At 33.6% G+C, this 25,980-nt stretch overlaps 3 protein-coding genes across 3 annotated transcripts; 1 reads left to right on the forward strand and 2 right to left on the reverse strand.

The window, feature by feature from the left end:
• The first annotated feature begins 841 nt into the window (after positions 1 to 841).
• Positions 842 to 5,683, forward strand: LOC18050205 (MLO-like protein 1). The gene is made up of 14 exons (XM_006441915.2): positions 842 to 962; positions 1,174 to 1,231; positions 1,614 to 1,867; positions 2,149 to 2,265; positions 2,650 to 2,713; positions 2,848 to 2,942; positions 3,474 to 3,548; positions 3,730 to 3,818; positions 3,974 to 4,023; positions 4,213 to 4,253; positions 4,513 to 4,722; positions 4,854 to 4,921; positions 5,252 to 5,312; positions 5,456 to 5,683. The coding sequence occupies exons 1-14, from the start codon at positions 846 to 848 to the stop codon at positions 5,651 to 5,653; spliced, it is 1,497 nt and encodes a 498-aa protein (XP_006441978.2). The 5' UTR covers positions 842 to 845; the 3' UTR covers positions 5,654 to 5,683.
• Positions 5,684 to 6,016: 333 nt separating this feature from the next.
• Positions 6,017 to 11,166, reverse strand: LOC18047753 (putative disease resistance protein At3g14460). Its single transcript, XM_024187221.1, has 2 exons — positions 8,017 to 11,166; positions 6,017 to 6,395 (listed from the first exon to the last, which is right to left on the reverse strand). Exon 1 carries the CDS (start codon positions 11,164 to 11,166, stop codon positions 8,287 to 8,289), a length of 2,880 nt encoding a protein of 959 aa, XP_024042989.1. The 3' UTR covers positions 6,017 to 6,395; positions 8,017 to 8,286.
• A 3,023-nt stretch (positions 11,167 to 14,189) lies between these two features.
• Positions 14,190 to 21,233, reverse strand: LOC112099752 (putative disease resistance protein RGA1). Its single transcript, XM_024187222.1, has 3 exons — positions 19,978 to 21,233; positions 16,127 to 16,446; positions 14,190 to 14,393 (listed from the first exon to the last, which is right to left on the reverse strand). The coding sequence occupies exons 1-3, from the start codon at positions 20,873 to 20,875 to the stop codon at positions 14,190 to 14,192; spliced, it is 1,422 nt and encodes a 473-aa protein (XP_024042990.1). The 5' UTR covers positions 20,876 to 21,233.
• Positions 21,234 to 25,980: the final 4,747 nt, after the last annotated feature.

Consider the following 25,980-nt stretch of genomic DNA (forward strand, 5'->3'; position numbering starts at 1 on the left):
TGATTGTACGTTAAATTGTGATATTTACCCTTAACATTGGTGCCTTTAACGTTTCAACACCAAAACAAAAGTGGTGGATTAAAAAATTGAAAGCGACTTGAATGATAATAAAATTCTACAATACTTTTGTTTTAAAAGGTACGGGTGGGCTGAAATTAATTTTTTGATCTTAGACGATTAATTAAAAAAAATTATTTAAAAATCACACGACTATAACCGTGTTATAGTTAAAAGTTTATGGAAAAAAAAACAAAAACAAATTGATTTAATTTTGCAGTTAGATAAGATATCTCAATCTTTCTGCGTCAGGATTTGAACAACAACAACAACAACAAAGGCCATGTCTAAACTGCAATTATAGTTGTAACGAATGAACCGATCGATAAGGATTAAAAAAAAAATAATGGCGACCCTGATTGAAAATCATAAAAACAAATGTCATATTAAAAGAAAAATTTGACACGGGGTCCATTAAATTGTGACAAAACTATTTTAAAGTTTCTCTTCAGATATCTAATTACTTATAATTGGTTGATCTTAGAGTGCATATATAATTGTTTTTAAAATTTGTAAATAACTCAGTACCTACAAGTTTCCAAATTCTTTTTTATTTTTGGAATGCTGCACTTCTGGTTTAAGACAAGGGATGACTTTAAACGGCCAGAAATCTCGGAGGTTGAATAGGATAATAACTAATACATGCAATCCTTTTAGTTCTGTTATTCTTATTCTTATCATTATTTTTTTTAATGATGTTGGAGAAATAGACAACTCTAGAAAATTAGAGAGTCTAAATAAAGAGAGAGAGAGAGAGAGAGCGAGCCGGAGAGTTAAACTCCGAGGAAATGGCAGGAGGCGGAACAACGATAGAGTACACGCCGACGTGGGTAGTTGGCGGCGTGTGCAGTGTTATCGTTGTTATATCTCTAACTGTTGAACGCCTCCTACATAAACTAGGCAAGGCACGTTTTCACTCTTTTCATTTTTTTTTCTTTTTTATAATTAAATCTAAAGATTCTTTTTTTTTTTTTTGGTATGTTATATCAATTTATTAGTGTGATATGATATCCCTAAACTACAATTTTGTTTTCTTACTTTTTTCTTTTCTTCCATTCAATTTCTTAATGAATATTGAGAGTCAATTATGGATGATCCTTTGTTTTAATTTTGCAGTTGTTGAAGAAAAAGAACCAGAGAAACCTTTATGAAGCTTTACAGAAGATTAAAGAAGGTATCTCTTAGCCCTTCCAATTTCTCTCTTTATTTACAAGAAGATTGCTGGTTTCCTCACTAAATTAAAAATTTTCATTTTTTGCTATTTACCTCCATAATGTTTTAGCATAATAAAAAAATTGAATAGTTTATTACAATAATATTTTCATTTTTTTTTTGTAAAGTTTTTACGAATGTACGTGACGAGGGGTAAAGCAATACCAACAAAGTACGAAAAACTAATATAGAAATTAACGAAACGAGAGACATAGTTACTTGAATAAAATTGTGACTCAATATTTTAATGAATCATTTGTTGGAACTTTGATTAGTTTTACATAATGTTAAAATAATTAATCGTCGTTTTAATTCATAATGTTCATGTGATCGTGTTGGTACAGAATTGATGTTGTTAGGGTTCATATCGTTGCTATTAACAGTATGCCAAGGTTTTATTTCCAAAATTTGCATACCAAAGAAACTGGCCAAGACGTGGTTGCCTTGCAGAGAAAATCAGAGGACTAAGCTTCATCCTATTCATGGTATAAAAAAGGATGATTTGGAGTTTTTATCAAATCCCTCCTTTCATTTTCATCCCCGAGTTGGTCGTCACCTCCTTGCCGTCGAGTCTGGTGAATATTATTGCAAAAAACAGGTAACTAAATTTTGTTAAAATCATTGCTTCGTCGTTTTTTGTTACAAACATTCGTATTAGACAAGAATACAATTTATTATTATTATTTTTTTGCAACACGACACAGAAAAATAAATTTGTATTGCACAAAAAGATTTCGTAGCACAACGAAGGAGCAATGAATAATTGGAAAAAAAAATATTGTGGGAAAATAATAATGGTGTTGTTGTACTAATTAACATTCATATTTTGTGATTTTTCAGTTCATCTAATACAATTAGTTTCGTTTAATCAATTTGCAGGGAAAGGTTCCTCTATTATCCGAAACAGCGTTACATCATCTTCACATATTTATCTTTGTCTTAGCTGTTTCACACGTCACTTTCTGTGGTTTAACAGTTATTTTTGGAGGAGCAAAGGTACACAAATAATTTTTTGCTACATAAGCACTTGAAATACTTAGTTTGTGTGTCTCTCAGCTGATATATCACAAATTATTTATTATCATGCTTATGGTATCAATTGATTTTATTATTTATTACCCATTCAGAAATGATCTTATGAAAAATGTTGTCCACACTCTACCGTTAAAAATAGCACATGTGACCTAATTTTGTAGCACCTTATCAGTAAAATTAAAATTGTAGATTACTAGACAAAATCACATATTGTCTCGTTGTAATGTCGGTCGCTATAATGTACGAGTAGTTTTTCCAACTATACCATCACGTGGTATAATATGGCCTATTCTCCTTTAATGTATATTTGAGGTTTGCTTATATTTTAAGTCCACTCCGATTTAGATACGTCAATGGAGAAAATGGGAAGAATCTATCATAGAGGAATTGCAGGCAAGCGAAAATCCTGGTATACTTAATTCTTTTTCCTTTCCCTTTCTCTCTCATTTTGTTCAATTGACATCCACGGTTTTTTGGTTTTAAAGAAAATTATACCGTCCCGTGCGATTGATCTTTCTGATTATAAAAGAATTATTTATGCAGTTTTGGAAAGAAAACTTACCAATGTTCGAGAGCATGATTTTGTGAAGAATCGCTTCCTAGGTGTTGGAAAGAGACACACTATCATTGGTTGGATGGTGAGTAATGATGATCTTCTAATTATTTTTAAAGAACAAACAAAATTGGAAAGATTTGAACCAAATTTAGTTAGTCTGAGTAGTTTGGCACTCTCACTTCTTAAGAGAGGTCAGGGGTTCAAGCTCTGCTCTCATATGGAGTCACCACTTTGGCCAGCACTTTACCCCTTACGGGCTGACCCGATGCGAGCGGGGATTAGTCTGGGTTGTGGTACGGGCTTAAGGGTGCCTCTCAAATTGGAGCCCACTCGGAACCACCTCGTGGTTCAGATTAAAAGAAAAAATTGGCAAGATTTGGTTTTATGTATTGCTAGATGGTGTTAAATTAACCTAAACATTGAGTTTGAAATTTTGTAATAATAAAAAAAAAGTATTAAAATGAATTTAATAAATAAAACTATATAAGCAATGTTAAACAAGTTTTATAATTACTACTAAAATATATTGGACATTTTATTAATATTAAAATAATTTTGCTTGAAATTCAAAATAAGCTATAAAGTATATAATGGCATCATTTTGATTTTTCAGCAAGCATTTTGCAAGCAATTCTTTGTATCAGTGAATAAAGCAGATTATACAACATTGAGACATGGCTTCGTCATGGTGAGTTTTCATCAGCTTGGAATAAAATTTTTCAATCAATTTTAGGCTAATGCTAAGTTACATGCATGTAACTTACAACCCTCTCACATGAATAGTGAGTGGTGTGGGCCCATTTACTATTCATGTGAGAGGGTTGTCTTCAATTTTATTCATCCTTTGTTATAACTAATTTTTCTGATAGAATCATTGCAGGACTAATCCCAAGTTCAATTTTCACAACTATGTAACCCGTGCTTTTGAAGCTGATTTTAAGAAAGTTGTTGGAATAAGGTATGTGTATGAATACTGCATATTAATTGAAAAGTTAAAAGAAAATTGAAAAGTTAAAAAAAAAAATTCATCAACAAGAAACTTGATTACATGATTTTTCTAACTAGCTAGCTTGGAGGATGCTACTAATTATTGAGTTCAATGATTGATTGCAGCTGGCATCTTTGGGTGATAGTGATTATTTTTCTATTGGCCAATGTCCAGGGTAAGCGATTTCATATACCATAGAAATTTCTGTGGAGATATCTACCTGTTTTAAAATTCAGATCCAATTTTATTTATTACTTGGTGCTATTAAATTATACAAAGGTAATGTTTTTTACATTTCAAATGATTTTCATGTTGTCATTTCATGTTTGTATGGATTAATTTTAATTTTTTTCTTCTTCCGCAGATTTGCATGCATATTTTTGGATATCATTCGTTCCCTTAATTGTAAGTTTTCCCGGTAACAAATGTCTTTTGTACAAATATTAACAATGTTTCATTTTGATCTGAGCTTATTTTCATTAACAAAATTCATACGGGTAATTTGTGGTTAAATTTCAGTAATAAATTTATTATTTGACACGTGATATAAAACTTTTAAAAGTTCAGGAGAACTTAGATCTACAGAAATTTCTAATTCCAAGTATTTATTAGTATCTAATTAATTAACGTTTGATATTGTAAATGTTTCTTTACAAAATTGCAGCTTTTAATTTGTGTGGGGACTAAGCTGCAGCACATACTGACACAATTGGCACAAGATGTTGCTGAGAAACATATGGCTGTTGAAGGGGACTTAGTCGTTAAGCCTTCTGATGATCACTTCTGGTTGCACAAACCCAAGCTTGTTCTCACACTTATTCACATCATTCTTTTCCAAAATTCTTTTGAACTTGCTGTTTTCTTTTGGATTTTGGTAAGAAATATTAGTTCTAATATTTCCCAATTTTCATAATTAAATAATTATTGAACTTTAACTTATTATTAATGCGTCTCAATTCTCATATATAATTGATTCATCTAATGCACCAAACTAATGTATTACAGGTTCAATATGGTTTTCATTCCTGCATCATGGGATCAGTAGAGTATATCATCCCAAGACTTGTCATTGGGTACGTATAAAATATATATAATTTTCATGTGCAGGTGTTCGTTTTTCTTTTTCTTCCATGCATGTCCGTGATTAAGTCATATGCTTTATAGTTAATTGAACAGTGACTTATTAAACCAAATGGTTTAATAGTTAATTGAACACTGATTCTATTAAATAATATGACTTAACAACATATTTGCATAAAAAAAAGTCAAGACACCCACATGAGTATATGTATATGTATATGTGTGTGTAATTATAAATTACCACTCATAAAAATGAAATATATGAATATATCTATATATAAATATGTGCGCGTGTTTGATTATATTACATTTTTGCATTTTAGGGTGTTTGTTCAGGTTCTCTGCAGCTATAGTATCCTACCACTTTATGCAATTGTTGTACAGGTGAGTTGGATAAATTATTATGATTCATTTTCTAACATGAAAATTCAAACGTTATAAAATTCAGATTTTATGTTGAATCTTACAATCAATACAAGAATAATTTAGGCTTACAACAAAAATTAATGTTGATTTATTTGGTGCAGATGGGAAGTAAATTCAAGAAGGCTATATTCAAAGAAAACATACAAGAAGGGCTAATTCATTGGGCCAAGAAAGCAAGGAAGAACATTGAAAGAAGGAATAGACTTGATGGCAATTTATCAAGAAGTAGTTCCCTTGCATCAATGCTCTCCAGATCATATTCATCCACATTCTCTTCGTTCAGAAAACCATCCAACTGAACAAACTTAATTCATCACTTATCCCTCAGAAGCAGCAGCAGTTTTGCAAATAATAGTTTGATTTCTCCAATATTTGGCAAGTACTTCTTAGCTTAGTTAGTTCTGGTGATTGTGATTGTATGAAAATGTGTTGAGATGAAACCATGTTCATGAGTAAGTACTATAGGTACAAAATTTAAGTTATGGTAAACAGAATTCAATTTGATTTTGGAGTAATGTTAAGGTGGCATGCTCAAACATTTAAAATATTTTTGTTTAATGTCTTATAATCCATCTTGTGAGTGCCGCAACCTTTTTTTTTTTATTCCATGACAATATTTGTCCTTATTAATAGACAGCAACGAATGCAACCCAACCATAACTTAAAATAGGTTTTATAACTTGATGAGAAAGTTAAATTAAATGGTAGCAACTGAGACATGACACATTTCGATTTGATGACATTGTCAAAGAAAAATCTCTTAAGTTCATGAAATGGTGATCTCCATTAATTTCTGAGTCTAGCTTGATGATGTCATTTGCTTCATCGTTTCTACTTCCATGAACGAAACCTGGATCTTCTCTTCTGTTTTATGGAATTGATACAATCAACCATGAAGACTGCTGGGTATATCTTGAACTGTTAGAAGCTTCAGACCCCAACAGTCACGTATGGTTACTCGTTACCTGCATTAAAATTCCAATGACTTCACAGAGTGTAACGGTGCAGGTACGTAGCATAAGGATCAATGACTAGCACAGCCTGCCAGGATTTGCAGAAGGGTCACTAGCCTCTATCAGCTGATGTGTTCACAAGTCACCAGGAAGACAAAGTAAGACAAGTGCATTGCGAAAAGGTACCTCGGCTGCCAACTAACAACAAATATACATACGGTAGCTTGCACCAAATTCTAATTGATGCAATTAGAATATCAAATACTGCACTATCATGGAAATCTTACCTCAACTAAATAAGTGCATAATTTTCTGAAGCATTAATATCCAGACTCACCAACAATGAGCAGAACATTTACTATGTGAGGTCATGTGATCTTGACTAAGATGCTGATACCAACATTTTGCTCAATATTCCTGCCCTTGAACAATGAACAGGACAACAAGATTAAGACTAAGGAGGCCCTAACACAGCAGTATCACGACATAAAGATTTTACAAAAACTTGGAAAATCGAAAATGAAAATTTACAGCAGTTACAAGAATTTCCTCCATACATTAAGATATTTGTCCACCAGAATCTTGAAGATTTCAAAAATGAATTGATCATCTTTATTAAAATTGTATTATATGTGATTTGCTTCATCATATCTAATTACATGAACAAAAAGCTCGATCTTCTCTTCTCTTTTCTGGAATTGATATCACCAAACATGATCACAAAGACTGCAGGGTATGTCTTCTACTGTTAGAAGTTTAATTTGCAGATCAACAATCACTTGTCGCTAGCTGCATTGAAATTGCAATTGACTTATGGTATGTGAGTGTCTACTTCAACATGGTTCAAGGTATAAGGATCAGTGACTGGCATTACCAGGATTTGCAGGGCCATTAAGTCTCCATCAGATGTTTCTTGGAGCCTCTGACCAGTGGCCAGGATGTGCTCACATGTCACCTGGTAAACAAAGTAAAACAAGTCCAATGTGAAAGGTACCTTAGCTAGAGCATCTAACAACATATAATAACTATATTGTACAAATTCTAATGAATAGAATTAGAATATCAGATACTGCATTATCGTGAATTTCTTACCTCGACAAGGTTATCATTTTCTCAAGAATCACCTCCAGATGGTCATCAGCAGGAGACCATTTACGTGGGGATGTGAGGTTATGCGATCTTCATTAAGATGGTGATGCCCAAAAATCTCAGGATTCCTTCTCTGAAATAATGGAAAGGACAACAAGATTAATAGCGCGTTTGGGGCAGCTGCGCGGTGAACCAAAGGAGGTGCCACCAATGCAGTACTGCAGCATTAAGATTTGCAGATGTACAGCAGTGCAAGGATTTTGCAGTTTATCCTAATGCCAGGGATGTGAGCTATATTGGACAATTTCGATATGTGTATGTACAAAAGTGAGGATGAAAGCTAAGATAAAATTTATAAATTCTGACAAAAGCAAACTGTAATTTATTAACAGAAAATGTACTAATTACCTTAACAAACTACCACTGTGAGGTGTTAGCTGCTTGTTGACATAACATCGATAAACCAAATAGCTTCAACATACAATCTGACGAGTGAAATTGATAATAAGCGAGTGGCTCAGTTTAGGGCAGAGGCTTAGTTATACAACTACTTAATGAGAATACTGTGATATGATTAACAACATAAAAAACATCATTATAGATATTAAAAATTATCTGACCTTGTTATAGAGGATGATATTTGGAATGAATCTTGAGTTAAAAGTTCTCATTTGCTGACTCCTGTGGTTCGTATATGAATTTGTCATCTATCTCAACGCAAGGGATGTGAGCAATCTTGGACCACTCTCTTCCTTTATCCATTTTGCACTCCTTTTTCAGCAGTGGACAATGATCAATGTATAATTGCGTAAGTGACGATGGAAGACCCAACTCTGGAAATGATGCGAGATTTGGGCAATTCTTGATCCATAAGTATTCAAGAGAGGTCATTAAAGATAGTTTTTCAATTTTTTGAATCCCGCAATGGTTAAATGAGTTAGAGAGGAGGGCAACATCACTCCCATCTCCTCATTTGGAAAACACTCTACCTCATCATCGGGACAACCATCAATCTCGAGGCGTCTAAGAGCAGTAAGCCTGTGCAATCCCCACTGAATCAGTCCCTTGTACATTTTGACATCTCCTCCAATTACCAGGGATGCTAAATTGGTGGGAAAGCCTTCTTCTGGAAATGATAAGATACTTGGACATTGCCCTATTCTCAAATGTTCAAGAAAGTTGAGTCTGTGCATGTCATTAGGCAGGGCCTCAAGCTTCTCACAGTTGGCAATCACAACTGTTGAAATGCAGTTGGGAAGCCCCCTTTCTGGGAATGAAACAAGACTTGGACAATTCCATATATAAATGCTCTGTAAAATGTTAAGATTGTGCAGGCTATCTGGAATTGACTTCAGCTTTGGACAATCCCTTATATAGAGGTATTCAAGCGCCTCAAGGAATCGGATTCCTGATGATAAACTAGTCAGCTTAGGGCAATCCAAAACCATAAGGTGTTTCAAATTCATTGTTGAAGAAAGCAATGAAGAAGAAGAAGATGCATCGTCTTCACCATCAACCAAACACTGCATGTTCTGACAATGCAATATCTCAAGCATTTTAAGAGATGAAGGTAGCTTGCACCTTGTGATGAATGTTAGAGAATCACAACGGCTAATACGCAATCTTTCGAGTAGTGAATTGCTGGCCATCATTGCCTCAGGTAAGGATTTTAGAGCTGTGCTCTTTCCAATCCTAAGAGAGTGCAGCTTATTTGGGGGGAAAATTAGTTCTGGAAAGGAAACCAAACTTATGCAGTTTTCTTCAATTGACACCTCTTCAGGGTAAGCAAGCATATGTAGCCCTTGGCCAGGTTTCTTATCCGATCTAAAGATCCCATGCTGCTTCCACGACTTGATCTGTTCAGAATTGCCAATGGCCAAAGTTTCTAATATCTCAAATCCTGGAGTCAATTTTCCAAACTCCAAAATATTTGAAATAGTCATAGGTTTTAACATTGAAGAGTCAGTTGGACTACCGTATAGCATCCCTTTGCACCCAGTTATAAGTAACGAACTATTTGAAATAGTCATAGTCTTTATCAACTTTGAGTCCACTGGAATTCTGCACACTAGTTCTTTGCATGTATCAACTTCTAATCTGCAGAGGACTGGAAAGCCTGATAATGAAACAACCAACTTTTGACATGTAGCAACAACAAGTGTCCCCAAGGAGGGCAGAAGCTCAGGCAATTTTCCAGAGAGTTTTGGACATTCCATAATCGAAAGTTTATGGAGGCGAGGAAATATTTCAACATGGTCAGCATGGTCATTTCCTTTGATATTGGTGTCCCAATACTCCCATTCCGGTAAATTCTCAAAACTTAGAATCTCCAATGATTGAAAAGGCTTTGAGAAACCTTTCCCATAAACCTCAGAACCTATGCTTTTTAGTTTGGTCAGCCCTTGAATGGCGAGTTCTCTCAGTGAGCTCAATAACCCAAGGGACGGCAATGATGTGCAATTCCAACAGTTTTCTAATTTTAGGACCTCCATCTTGGAGAACAATGGATCTCCTAACCAAGAAGGAAACCTTGCACCATTATATTGCTTGATTGTGAGATTTTTTATACATTTATGAGGTTGTAATTTGTCGAGTACCCCAACTGCATATTCTTCCATAACTTCGTCTCGTGAATTGTCAAATTGAGACCCCCATTCTAGAGACAATGTTTTTAGATTCTGCTTCTCACATAAAGTGGCTTCTCTCGCTTTCTGTGAATCATTCACATTCTCTAATCCAGAAATACAAAGTTCACCACCGAGAAATTTTAAATTTTTCAAATCTTCCAAACCAGATACAGCTTCACCTTTGCCCACAATGAAATTGGACAATGTTCGAAGATTCTTCAACTCCTGCATTCCAAGTGGCATCTCTCTCAATAAATTCGCACCTTTTATGTCAAGATGATGCAAATTGATCAAATTCCTCATTTTGGATGGCAGCTTTTTTAAACGTGAACAATTTCTTAATATCAGAATTTCCAAGTTCAATAGAGAGTTTGTTGACTCGGGTAAAGTTCTTATCATAGTATCAGCAAGGTTGAGGTACCTTAGAAGTTTCAAATCTTCAAAAGAAACAAGTAACTCACCAATATAGTATCTCTGCAAAGATAGCACCCTTAACCTTTTGAACTTTGGTAACAAATCAGAGAGAACTATACCAGTTATGTAACTGCATATAGTGCCCCCTCTAATACGTATTGGCAAGAATGTTCGTAGATTTTCAGTCTGATAGAAAACCTCGAACTTGGATCTACCATCATAGCCACCACGGACATAAGAAGAATGACGAACCCTTTCAAATCTTCTCGATATCACATTGGCCTCCTCTAATCTGAATATAGTTTCTCCAGAAACTAGTTGAGCAAGATCATGTACAAGGTCGTGCATCACAAATTTACAACTATTTCTACTTGATGGTTGAAAAATTGACCTTGACACTAGATCATGAAAGCACTGACTGCCCAAATCCTCCAGCTGCTCATTGTTTTTTGACTGTCGAATAATACCCCCACCAATCCATAAGAAAACCAGCTCCTTCTCATAAAATTCATAATCTTTGGGAAAAATCGCACAATAAGCAAAACATCTTTTCAAATAAGAAGGAAGATGATGGTAACTCAATCTTAACACAGGAAGAATGCCACTTTGTTGAGGTAAATCCCAAATTTTGCTATCCAATATATCTTCCCACAGATCGCACCTGGTAGTACTGTTGGGGAAAAATTTGGTTTTTAAATTTTTATTAAACCTTTTAAGGACCGCTCTCATATAATATATAGGAATACGTAATCCAGAAATCGTACCTTGAAAATCCGATTTGGCTTTTTCCGTTGAAATGATTTAGGCTCCTAGATCACGATCCGCCACCACCACTCCTGTTAGATCACGATCCGTCACCACCACGCTTGCTAGATCACGAACTGTCACCAATGATCTTCCAGGTTATGACTCAGGTTCGATCTGCACTTGACGTGTGGGCGCCTTTATCACTACCAAAGCAACTAGCACGAGAAAATTTTTCTCTCAACAATGGAGAGAAAAATCTTATTCTCTGATCTGTATCAAGTGGCTTCATTTTTTTTTTCTGTTGAGAAAAATAAGCCTTATATATCTCCCTTTAGTGAAAACCCTAGGCTCCAAATAATGCCCTAAATAAAACTCACGTTTATTTACTTTTTCAATAGGGGACCCACCTTGTAAAATAACATAAGGCCCCTTATACAAAAGCTAATTAAATGGAGCCTCCCACTAAATGATATATTTAGGCTTTTGACCCAAATAGCTAGTTATCTTACTTATTAGTCCAGTAGTGGTGCAGTCAATTAAATGAGCTAACCCGGGGATCATTTGGGAACATACAATAGTGGCTACAATAATTAGGCCTGTAATTAAACTAGCCCAATTATTTAATTCCAAATCTACTCCACTAAAAGATTGGAACTGACTTCCATAATTGTATGCTCGAATAATAATTCGTCCCAAGCCACATTGATTTCTTTACTGCACAATCCTTTGTACCACATCGTTAATTAAATTGATATCTCAACTGTCCAATCAATTTAATAACATCTTATTCCTTGATCCTTACTGGTTTTCTCTAATGATCATTTTCAACATACTAAATATGTTGACACACTCTGGCCAGAGAATTCTATGATCAAGTACCGAAAACCTATCAAGAGATGTGTTGTACAAATTCTATATTGTTAATCCATAACTCCAATACTCATAATTGCTCCCACCAAGATACCGGGTAATCTTGACCACAAGGATGTGTCGTGCCCATTGGTAACTCAAATGAAATAACAATCACAATCATGAAATCATAATTAACTCAAGATTAAGATTACAGTAAAATCAACGCCTATGAGATTTAATAAGTCTGACAGTTATTACAAAGTTAATTAAATCTCATATGTGATCCTGTTCAATGTAGTCGTACTACATCAATAAATTCATACATGATTAAGACAAATCTTTCAATGAATTTATTACAGTCTATACCTAAATAAAGTGCCCAACTTTATTTATCAACTGCGAACTAAATTTATTTAATCATAAGATAACTTGTATTTATGTCTTCTGTGAATCCACATGGTGATCACATAAATACATATAATATGATTAAATGGACTTTAATACAAATATTAATGCAATTAAGATATTTGAATAAAATACCTCATTTATTTTATTAATCAGAAAAATTGTTTATTACAATTAAATAAACACATATGCTTTTAAAGAGCATATTTTCCCAACAATCTCCCACTAGCTCTCAAAGCATATCTGGCTTATTGCACATGCTCTAGGGCTCTAAGTGCAGGTTATAAAGGTTTCCCACTAATGGCCATTGTAATAAGATCTGCCATTTAGCATCTAATGCCATTTGGGGTACTTTCATATAACCTTTCTACACTATTCCCTTATAAGATGATACTTCCTTTCAATATGTTTTGTTTCTTGTGGTTCCTTGGTTCCTTAGATTGAGCTACCGCACCACCATTATCACAAAATAGTTTAAGGGGTGCAGTTACAACAGGTACCACCTCAAGATTTCGTAGGAACTTGCAGAGCCATATAGCTTCTTTTGCAACTTCAGATGTAGCCACATATTCAGCTTTAGTTATTGAGTCTGTGATACAAGATTGTTTCACACTCATCCAACTAATAGCTCCACTTCCCAATGTAAACACATAGCCGGAAGTTGATTTTCTAAAATCCTTATCTGACAAAAAATCAGAATTAGTATAACCCACTAGAATAAGTTTATCACCAGAATACACAAGCATATAATTTTAAGTTCTTTTCAGATACTTCATTATATGCTTGACCGCAGTCCAGTGTTCAGGTCCAGGATTAGACTAACCATCCCTATCGCAAAAACAGATGTCTGGCCTAGTGCAAAGCATGGCATACATGAGACTTCCCACGGCTATTGCATAGGGAACTTGTCTCATTCTCTCTATCTCTTAAGATGTTTTAGGTGAATGATCCTTAGAGAATGTAATTCCATGTCTGAATGGTAATAAACCAGTCTTGGAATTTTTCCATGCTAAATCTAGCCAATATCTTATCGATATAGACCGCTTGAGACAAGGCTAAAGTTTTATTCTTCCGGTCTCGTAGTAACTTGATACCAAGAATATAACTTGCCTCTCCCAGGTCTTTCATATCAAATTGTTTTGCTAACCAACTCTTTATTGTAGTCAACACTCCTATATCGTTTCCAATTAGAAGAATATTGTCTACACAAAGAACTAGGAAAGCTACAAATTTTTCCTGAATTTTCTTGTACACACATGGTTCATAAATGTTCTGAATGAATCCAAGCGATTTAATCGCTTGATCAAATCTGATGTTCCATGACCGGGATGCTTGCTTCAATCCATTAATAGATCTCTGCAACTTACATACCATGTGTTCTTGGCCTTTTTGTATAAATCCATCTGGTTGCTGTATGTAGATGTTTTCTTCAAGATGCCCATTAAGAAAGGCAGTCTTGACATCCATTTGCCAAATTTCATAATCTAGCACTGCAGCAATGGAGAGCAGAATCCTGATGGATTTAAGCATAGCAACCGGAGAAAAGGTTTCCTTATAATTGATTCCTTCTTTCTGAGTAAACCCTTCGGCTACTAATCTTGCTTTAAATGTTTCCACCTTTCCGTCTACTCCTCTTTTTCTCTTGTAGATCCACTTGCACCCTATAGGTTTTACCACATTTGGTGCCTCTACAAGTTCCCAGACTTTATTGGAATACATAGATTCCATTTCTTGATTCATGGCCTTTTTCAAAATTCAACATCTCTATCTATTAGAGTTTCGTTGTAACTAGTAGGATCTTGTACATGTTTATCTGAGATAGCCGTATAGGTTTCTCCCAAAAACATGCATCTCGCAGGTAACCTAGTTACCCTCCCACTACGACGAGGTTCTAAAAGTGATGATTGTTCAAGGATAATCCTGTTCTGATCAGCTGGTTGTTGCTGTTCTTCCTGTTCTATAACAGGTGTTGAAAGCTGAGCATCAACCTGATCTCTTTTGTTTCTCTAGTTTTACCTTACTCTTAGGTTATAAGTCATTATATAGTCTTCCTCAAAGAAAGTAAAGAATATTTCTATAAATACATTCCTATCTTGAGGACTATAATTCAGACTTTCCCTTATTCCTTTAAGATACCTAAAACATGCAAGCTTCTGAACACGAATCCATCTTGTCTATCTCTGATTCTAGTAGAAATACTAGTAAACTCCAAATACGAATGTGTCTCAAACCATGTTTGTGACTTTTTCATAATTTCTTGGAGTAGTAGACACCGAGATAGATGAAACTAAGTTCAATAAACTTTGTAGTTTTAAATACTAGTATCTGGAATCAAAAAGGTAAATGATAAACCACTTAGTATATATCTTGTCTTATCCAAAAGAATATAGTTTCTTCATTTAATTACACTATTGTATTATAGTGTTCATTGACAACCAAATAGTGCTTGAATTCTCCATAGAGATATTCTTTGTTTCGATCATATCGATGTTCTTTTATGTTCCTGTCTAATTGCTTCTGTCTTATCCATGTACTCTTTTGAATTTCAAAAGCAATGGAATCATGACGCACTTAGACAAACATAAATAAAATGAATATTCATCAACAAGTTTGATAGAATACTCACAACCTCTTATAACATGTAAACTGATTAGTCCGTATACATTTGTATGCGCTAAATCATCAAATACAATGTTATGCTTTTAGCTCAAACAGAGCATCCTTGTCATATTACTTTTCTAAATAAGATTTATAGAGTTACAATGATCAATCTTAATAGGCCAACAAGTCTATCATTAATCATTTTCTTAAAATCTTATTATAGTTTATATGACTTAAGCATAAATATCAGAGGTAATTTTGGTTTGAAGAAACATTTCTTTTCTTAGATAAATGCATATACTCTTTACCATTATATCTTACTTTGAATTGATCAATGGACTTATATGATATAAATTGTCTTTATAAATAACCAAAATAAATAATAAACAGAGGATCAAAAAATAACAGTGTACTCCTGTTTATTAAAACAAGTCACCGAAATTAATATTCCTCTAATAATTGGAAAAATAAAGACAAATATCAAAACTAAAGTCTTGTAAAATTGATCTAGTCTTTCAATTGATATAAACTAGCATGTCCTCAACTGCTGTTTGAAGCTTTCTTCACTTAATCTCTTGGTTTCTTGAAAACCAAATAAATGAATTATAAATAAGATTAGTTATCTCAGAATTCATTATTGTATGAATCAATAGAAATCTGAACTAATTAGGAAGCTTAAAGATTTCCTATACCTGATTTTAATAATCTTAGGACAATCTTTCTTCCAGTGACCCTTCTGTCCACATGTGTAACACTTGCCTTTTGGCTTGCCACTTCTTTTAATGGACAGTTTGCCGATCTCAACTCTTGCTTGCTCATTCTTGTCTTTCGACTTAAGCCTTGAAGAGAATCCTTTTTCAGGAAGTTTTCTGCTATGATAGAATTCTTCTATAGCATGTAGTTCGTGCATTAATTCAATTAAGGTCATATCTTTATTGTTTAAGATATAACTGACCTTAAACTCTTTGAATGTATCAGGTAAAGATTCAATCACCATGTTAATCTTTGATTTATCATTGATTTGAACACCATGAATCTCTACCTCATTCAAATAGTCCATCATTTTGAGGACATGATCACGAACTTTTGTGCCCTCTTCCATCTTAGTATCCGTAATACATTTTAATGCTGCTTCTCTGGCAAAATGGGTATTTTGCCCAAACATCTGATGAAGACTAGCCATTATTTCAGTGGCTGTTTCCATGCTCCGATGTTTCTTATGCAGTTCCATAGAAATCGAAGCCAATATATAGCGCTTAGCCATTTTGTTAGCTTCGCACCATTTCTCATAAGGCTCCCTCTGATTTCTATAATCGTATAACGATGGTTCAGGAGGGCAAGGCTGGGTCAACACATATTTGCTTCCTTTAGCAGTGAGGATATTAAATAGATTGCGTTTCCAATCTAAATAATTTTCGCCAGTGAGTTCATTTTTAACAAGGATAAATAATAATGGGTTGATGGAAGTCATTTTCTGAAAAAACAAAATACACATGCATAAATACTTTGAAACAATATTCACAATAAATGACAAAAATGCAAAAAACCATAAATGCATTTTAATTTATTGTAACGATAATCTAGTACCGCTTTGACAAGCTATCCGTTGGGGAAGTCATGTCTACACTTACTAGACCCAATTATCCATTGGATTATTTACTTTCATGTAGAGACATGATAAATAATTATCGTTATCCCTTTGGACCTAAATTTGTTAACAGAGCTTCGTTGGGAAGGTTAATAACAAACTTTAGTTGAGTGTATAACCATTGTTTCAATCTACGTATTTTTCATATCAATAGTCACCGTTGGGGTGAACAATCGATTGAAAAATATTTCAATTTTATCTTTGAAGAAGTTCATCAAATAAAATATCTAATATATATACCCTCCGAAGGGAGCATCACCGTATCATGAAGTCGAGGTATATATATATAATTTTATTATTGAACTAACAATGGAGCCCGTGGGAAAATTATCTTGAATTTTCCCTCTCCCACTCAATATTTTAAAATTGGTTTTTCCTTTTTTAAAACATACATATTGTTAATTGCATGCTTCCTATAATATTATCTAGATGATATCAAATATTATTAAGCATGTGCAAATTTCAAACAATATAATGAAATTCATAATTAATGAATGACATGTATCATTATGCATAGAGTGGCACTACCTATTCTATATGACATGTTATCATGGCATGTTATCATTCAAAACATAACATATAGAAAAACAATTAAATAATCTTAATTCATGGCTTTCCTAATAATGAAAAATACATTAACCCTAAGCCTAATCTTCGTTGGGCTTCTTGTCAATGTCCATCTTTCATAATCTTGTTTTTGTTAATGGACTAGGGGAAATTGGGCTTTTAAATTTATAATTGGTCCAATTTTTAATTTTAAAAAGAAATAAATAATTAATTAAAAAATTTTTTTTTTATTAAAATAAAACTTTTGGACCAAAAATAGATTTAATGTGTTCAATTTATCTATGCATTATAATCCATTAAGCCCAAATTTCAATTGGGCCTAAAACTAGGATTCTTTAAGCCCAAAACTGTTTTTGGACTTAAATACAAAAACTTGAAACGTTTCTGCCCAAAAAGAAAAAATTATGGAGTCATAGGGACCTCAATGATAGAAACCATTGAAACCCTAAATCCATCTTTTTCTCTTTCCTGTCTTCCCCAGCCGCCATCACCAGGGCAGCCACTGTTCACAATTTCCAGCCATCTCCGACGCCGAATCACCCGCCGCCATGTTGCCGGAAACGCTCCAAACTCGCGCACGCAACTTGCTGCTCGTGCAGCTCGCGCTACTGGCCACGCTGGCCGCGCGCGCTGTTTGCTGCGCGAGCAGCCTGTGCCAGCGCGTGCTGCGCACAAGCCACGTTTCCCGCGAGCGCTGGCTGCTGCGTTCTGCTGCTGGCTTGCAGCGCGCGCTGCTGGCAGCGTGTGCTGCGAGCCGCGCGCTGCTGCCGCTGCGCGCGCTTGCTGGCAGCATGTGCTGCTGGCCGCGCGCTGCTTGCTGCTGGTTGCCGTTGTCAAAATTTCCGGCCACCGTCGCTCCGATCTTGAAAATCCGAGATTAATTTACAAATTTCCTAGGCCAATTTTGGCTTACAAAAATTCTATAACAGTAAAATAAATCAAGAGGGAAACATGGTGATAAAAAACCACCCCTCCTGTTACAGATCCAAAGAAAAAATACAACAGAAAATCTAACCATGAATTAAGACAAACCAAAACATGATTTATTCATATATTAAACAAATAATATATATCTGAATAAATTGTGCCACTCTAATACATAAATTTCAAGAATGATTTCATACGAAATTCTTATATATTAATATGAGATGTCTCTGATACCAATTGTTGGGGAAAAATTTGGTTTTTAAATTTTTATTAAACCTTTTAAGGACCGCTCTCATATAATATATAGGAATACGTAATCCAGAAATCGTACCTTGAAAATCCGATTTGGCTTTTTCCGTTGAAATGATTTAGGCTCCTAGATCACGATCCGCCACCACCACTCCTGTTAGATCACGATCCGTCACCACCACGCTTGCTAGATCACGAACTGTCACCAATGATCTTCTAGGTTATGACTCAGGTTCGATCTGCACTTGACGTGTGGGCGCCTTTATCACTACCAAAGCAACTAGCACGAGAAAATTTTTCTCTCAACAATGGAGAGAAAAATCTTATTCTCTGATCTGTATCAAGTGGCTTCATTTTTTTTTTCTGTTGAGAAAAATAAGCCTTATATATCTCCCTTTAGTGAAAACCCTAGGCTCCAAATAATGCCCTAAATAAAACTCACGTTTATTTACTTTTTCAATAGGGGACCCACCTTGTAAAATAACATAAGGCCCCTTATACAAAAGCTAATTAAATGGAGCCTCCCACTAAATGATATATTTAGGCTTTTGACCCAAATAGCTAGTTATCTTACTTATTAGTCCAGTAGTGGTGCAGTCAATTAAATGAGCTAACCCGGGGATCATTTGGGAACATACAATAGTGGCTACAATAATTAGGCATGTAATTAAACTAGCCCAATTATTTAATTCCAAATCTACTCCACTAAAAGATTGGAACTGACTTCCATAATTGTATGCTCGAATAATAATTCGTCCCAAGCCACATTGATTTCTTTACTGCACAATCCTTTGTACCACATCGTTAATTAAATTGATATCTCAACTGTCCAATCAATTTAATAACATCTTATTCCTTGATCCTTACTGGTTTTCTCTAATGATCATTTTCAACATACTAAATATGTTGACACACTCTGGCCAGAGAATTCTATGATCAAGTACCGAAAACCTATCAAGAGATGTGTTGTACAAATTCTATATTGTTAATCCATAACTCCAATACTCATAATTGCTCCCACCAAGATACCGGGTAATCTTGACCACAAGGATGTGTCGTGCCCATTGGTAACTCAAATGAAATAACAATCACAATCATGAAATCATAATTAACTCAAGATTAAGATTACAGTAAAATCAACGCCTATGAGATTTAATAAGTCTGACAGTTATTACAAAGTTAATTAAATCTCATATGTGATCCTGTTCAATGTAGTCGTACTACATCAATAAATTCATACATGATTAAGACAAATCTTTCAATGAATTTATTACAGTCTATACCTAAATAAAGTGCCCAACTTTATTTATCAACTGCGAACTAAATTTATTTAATCATAAGATAACTTGTATTTATGTCTTCTGTGAATCCACATGGTGATCACATAAATACATATAATATGATTAAATGGACTTTAATACAAATATTAATGCAATTAAGATATTTGAATAAAATACCTCATTTATTTTATTAATCAGAAAAATTGTTTATTACAATTAAATAAACACATATGCTTTTAAAGAGCATATTTTCCCAACAAGTACGTAGAAGGCCCCCAAGAGATTTTGCTGCCAGGGGCAATCCTCCACACTTGCCAACAACTTTCTTGCGGAATAATTCTGAAATTTGATGTGCTTTAAGAGATCTACTCTCATATGCATGCTTTATGAAAATAGACCAGCAATCCTCATCTAACAAACGCTTGAGATTATAATGTTTAATTGGTCCCATTGTAGATGCAACATGTGAATGGCGTGTGGTGATAATCATCTTACTGTTTGGAGCAGCAGCTAGTAAGGGAGCCTTCAAGTCTACCCACAAGCTGTAATCCTCATTCCAAACATCATCTAAGACTAGCAAGAATCTTTTCCCATCGACAACCGTTTTCAAGTCTACCTGCACTTCATTTAAAGTGTTTAGATGACAAGGTTTACGGGTGATTGACTCGAGGAGTGCCTTTGAGATGCTCAAAACATCAAAGACGTCAGAGATACAAACCCATGCTTTTATGTCGAACTTGAAATCCTTGGCATTTAGGGACTTGTCATTGTAAACCTCTCGAGCAAGCGTTGTTTTTCCAACTCCTGCCATACCCACAATGGGTATTACTCGAAAGTTCGCATCATCATCAGTTTTTTCATCAGTACTTAACACCATCTTAAGTATTCTTGCCTTATCTTTATCTCTTCCGTATACAGCACGTTCTGTGGGGACACTTGAACTGGGTGGCCTTTGTTGTGCAGCAGAAGCTGATGATGTACCTACTGAACCAGGAATCCGTTGCAGTCGAAGTTCAATTCTTTCATGACAGAGTTGCTCCAATCGGCCACAAATGTCTTTAATCTTGGACCCCATGCTATGATTGAACATAATAGCATTTGGATTCAAACTAGCCGGGATGAAACTAAGAACCTGGCGGGTGCTATCCCGATTTTCTGCCATTAACTTGCTCTCCAGAGCTTGGGTAGCAAACTCATCAAGAATGTCCTCAGCATCATAAGCCAAGTCTTAAAGATCGTCCAGCCACATCTTCACAGCCTCGTCCGTCAGTTGCTTCTCCTCTGCATCCCTGAGCACCGCCTGGATCATCCTCAGCTTCTTTTCCTACTTCTTGAGCTCCGAATCGACCCCGCCTCCAAGTTGACGTACAAAGCTGAATAAATCAGGGGAAGCCAATCTGTCAAACAAAACCTGGAACAAGGCATTGAGTAAGATCTCTCCCACAGCAACCATGGTTTCGTAGCAAACAAGAAAAATTGGTTTGATAGAAAGCAAAGAGAAACTGAAAATGGTTTGATGTAAGGACGATTGGATTCTGAAAATTTGGGATTAGAGATTCAGATTCGTTAGAACAAAAGAGTTGACTGACAGCCTTGCTTTTCTTTAATAGATTAATATATATATATATACATATATACATCGATGTTAAAAACTCCTCATCAAAAAATATTAGGGTCGCTAAAATCTCAACGGTTGTTTACACTTAAAAAAAGTTCTATAATATATTTTTTTTAAATGAAAAAAATTAAGTACTAAAATATAAAAATAATTTAGCATTAAGGATAATGATATAAATAAATATAGTATTATTTTGTTGACACCCGATTCGACCACACCTTATAAATATCCAATTATCTTTCTTTAAATGTTAGTTACTTTCTTTAAATCTAGCACTAGAGAGAAAGATAATTTTTCTGAAAAATGTTTAGTTATATACAATAAATTTATTGATGAAAGTGATCTATTCACTTTTCTTCCATGGAATTAACTCTTGCCATGGCGCAGTTTGAATAAAAAATGTATTAATTCTTTGATTAAGTAAGTTAAGTTCAACAGTTGCCTTTTTTATTTAAAAAGAAGAAGAAAATTTTAGTTGCTTGTAGAACTCTTTATCTCAAGAGAAACTGACATAGTTCTTTCGCTAATAATTTAAAGTAAGGTGTCATGTTTAATATAATCTAATTATCAAAAATATTTATTTAATTTAAACTCTTTTAAAAATTTTTAGTATTATTTAGTTATATTTTCAGTAAAATTTTTGACAGTTAAATAAATTATTTTACCTCTATTTATAAAAATTTAAATTTAAAACTTTTAAGAGTAGATGTTGCAAAACTTATTTAACAAATTAAATTATTTAAAATATTCTTGTAACATAATTTTAAATATTTTTATTAAAATAATTTATAATATTTAATAAAAATTCTCATTAATAAACAAACGATTAAACTATCTTCAATAAAAACTCTAATTACATAAACTCTATTTAAAAAATTATACGAAAAGGAGCGTTAATTGGTTGTTGTTTGTTTCAAAATACAGTGAATTCAGAATAATTATTTAGCCTTTTTCTTTAAGCGGGTTGCCAATCAAAGTCAGGCCGCTAACAGCTAGAAGAATGGTACGGCACTGCCGGGCCTGAGGTAAGAAGGACGGCCACATATAATTTTTTCATTCTTCATCTCAGCCAGAGATTATACAAATACAGTTAAATTAGCTCTTAAAAAATGGTATTAAAACTTTTTTATAAATATTAAAAAAACGAAAGTAGTGCCGTACCATTTTTATAAATATTTGGAAAATTGTTTAATTGAGGATCATGAATGGGTGTACTAAGTAAAAAGGTGTGTTTTACAATTTATTATACGGGTAGTTTTAAATATTATGAATATAGTTAAACTCATTTATGTTTTTTCTTACAAATTATTTGTATTCATAATCAATTCAAACATTTTTTTTAACTATCTGTCACTTCTTATCTAACTAAGTGATTGGCAAAAATTTATAACAATCTAATATTTTTTTTCATAGTTCTTACAAACTTAATGTTATTGTACCTGAAGATTAGTTTCAAATTATGATTTAGAATACATGTAATTTAAGTCAATATGATAAGTATTAGAAATTCCTTACTCAGGAAACTTTTTAATTTGAGTTATTATTTTTTCACTATGCCAAATATTGCGAAATAACAAACCATTACATGAATTATTGAAAAGTATTAACATTAACCTTTTTAAAAATTATAGTTTACTACATTTCCATCACATATGTTAATTGACTCGTTAGTTGACTTATAAAATACAAATTTTATCCTTAATGAATAACTCGTAAAAAAAAAAAGATTCAAATCAATGCCATGTCAACTTATAATTTTGCCTTGCTCTTGGCGTTAAACAACATATCATTGCTGATTCAATTTACAATGATAGGTAAATGATAATATTGTAAATTAAAGAAAATGTAGTAAATTGTTTTCTAAAAAAAATTAATGTTGTAAAATGTTACCTTTTAATAATTTGTGTAGTGATGTATTATTCGCAATACTTAAGGAAAATAACACTAGGACATCAGCATATGACAAATTTGTGTTTCATTGAATAAAAATATAATTTTGCCCATATGACATCAGCAGCTCATCATCATTAGACTATTGGCAGTGATAGAAATATATTAAACTGACATTTTAAAAAAGTTAATGTAGTGAAGTAATACCTTTCAATAATTCATGTAGTATTTTTTTTATTTCGAAATACTTGGTGTATTAAAAAGATAATAATCCTCTGAATTTATATATATGGTAGGCATCAAGATTACAAAAGAAAAGCAAAAAACATAATAATTCTTTTGAGTTTTAACAGAGAGAATATAACTTAAAAAAATAGAAAAATACAATAGTCTATTTTTTAAACAAAAGGGAATTAAAGTAGGATTAACTTAAAATTGGGGTTGATGAGTAGATTAGAGGGCTGTAAAAATGTAGTACTCTAAACAGATAAATGGCCACCGAGGCTTCGGCCTTTTGAGTCCTGCTATGGAACTCAACCAAATTCTTCTCTTATATATTTATGATAAGTGAGAGTATTTGTGCAAATTTCTGAACTATGTTCTGCAAACATCCTAACAAAATAGGCTAAGTTGGTGATTGGTTGGGAGGAGAGAATGGAAGAAAGAAAAATAATTTCAATTTTATTTTTATTTTCATTATTTGATTGAACAAAATATATAAGAATTTAATTTCCATCATAATATAGAATTCGAATTATATATTATTAATTCAAATATCTCTTATGTTGGAAACCAAAACTTCCAAACTTACCCTTCAACTTTTAATAATAATTATTAATGTCATTAATAATAATTATTTATAATTTTATTTTATCAATTTAATATTATAAATAATTTTATATTAATTAAATTTAATGAATGATTTAATAAACTTAACAAAATAAATAATCTTATTTATTTAATATGAAAATATGGAAATATAAATTAACTGTCACTGGAACTCTACCAAACCATTGCTAGAACGTTACTAGAACTCCACCAAACCACCGTCAGCCGCCATTGGACTACCGTCTATAATTATATATATATTTCTAATAAATCATGAATTATTTTAGAATTTTTTGACATTAAAAAAGTTTGGCATTGATATTAACCTATATTTCATTACTAATGTAGATAGTTTAATATTTAAGGGAAAGAATAAATTTATCCAAAGAAAAAAATTATAATTCTTTTCACTATCAAAATTTATGTCAAATCAAATAATGAAATTTAATTTCACTATTTTCTTACACTCTTTTCTTCTCCTTTTCCCTCCATTCCACTCTTTTCCTCTCCTGCACTTTCTTCAAACCAAAGATGGCCTAATAATAATAAGAATGGAAAGTTCTTCCCAATTATACTGCCCCCCCCCCCCCCCCCCCCTCCCCTTCCCTCTTAATTCGAGTTTTTATTAAACTTATTGAACGCATTGCACATCTAATGCAATCATTATTATTACAAAAAGAGATATGGACATTTTCACAGAATTAAGAATATATATATAGAGATCATCCAAGGCAGAAAGAGGGACAAAGTTGGTGCAAATCTGAGTATTCTTTTAATGTAACGACAAAATTTATCCTTATTAATGAACACCATCAAATGCAACCCACAAATAACTTAAAAGAGGTTCTATTACTTGATGAGCAAGTTAAATTAATGGCAGCAATTGAGACGTGATACAATTTTGATTAAATGACATTATCAAAGCATAAGCTCTTAAGTTGATGAAATGGTGATCTCATTAATCTCTTAGTCCAGCTTGACGTCGTCATCCGCTTCATCGTTTCTAATTGCATGAACGAAACCTGGATCTTCTCTTCTGTTTTCTAGAATTGATACAATCAACCATGAAGACTGCAGGGCGTGTCTTGAACTGTTAGAAGCTGCGCTCATCAATAATGACATGTCACTAGCTGCATTAAAATTGCTCGGACTTCACAGTTGCACAGGTCCATGGTATAAGGATCAATGAGTAGCACAGCCTGCCATGGATTTGCACGGCCAATAAGCCTCCATCAGATGTTTCTTGAAACCTCTGGCCAAAGGTGATGCGTTCACAAGTCAACTGGAAAACAAAGTAAAACAAGTGCATTACTGCCAAAAGGTACCTCAGCTACCGTAACAAACAATTAGAATATCAGATGCCGCGATTATCATGGATTTCTTACCTCAACTAATTAAGTGCATCATTTTCCCGAGCATCGATGTGAGGTTTTATGATCTTCATTAAGATGCTGATACCTCAGGATTGAGGACTCCTTCCCTTAAACAATGAACAGGACAACAAGATTAAGATGAAGGAGGTTCTAACAGAGCAGTACCACAACATAAATATTTTACAAAAACTTGGGAAATCAAAAATGAAAATTTACAGCATTGCAAGAAGTTTCAAAAATATCCTCGAGCTTGCACCACATTGCTGTTCTCCATTTCCGGATTGAAAGTGATCACTTCTTCCTCTGAGAAGAAAAATTATAAAACAAAATGAAGCATAAAAGTCTATGATCCTAACTGTTTATTTGTCTATTATCTGAACAATTGACTGGAAAAAAAAAAAAGAAAAGAAAAGAAATTACATTGAAAGTTTCAGATACAAGGTACTAAAATCAAGGGTAATTTTTAACCTACCCCAAATAAATTGATATTTTACACCGCGTCCCCAAAAAAATTGACTTGTTGCACCGCACCCCCAATTCCGTTATTTTCTTTGTTAA

The sequence above is a fragment of the Citrus clementina genome, unplaced genomic scaffold (genome assembly GCF_000493195.1).
Source record: "Citrus clementina cultivar Clemenules unplaced genomic scaffold, Citrus_clementina_v1.0 scaffold_3, whole genome shotgun sequence".
NCBI classification, from domain to species: Eukaryota; Viridiplantae; Streptophyta; class Magnoliopsida; order Sapindales; family Rutaceae; genus Citrus; species Citrus x clementina.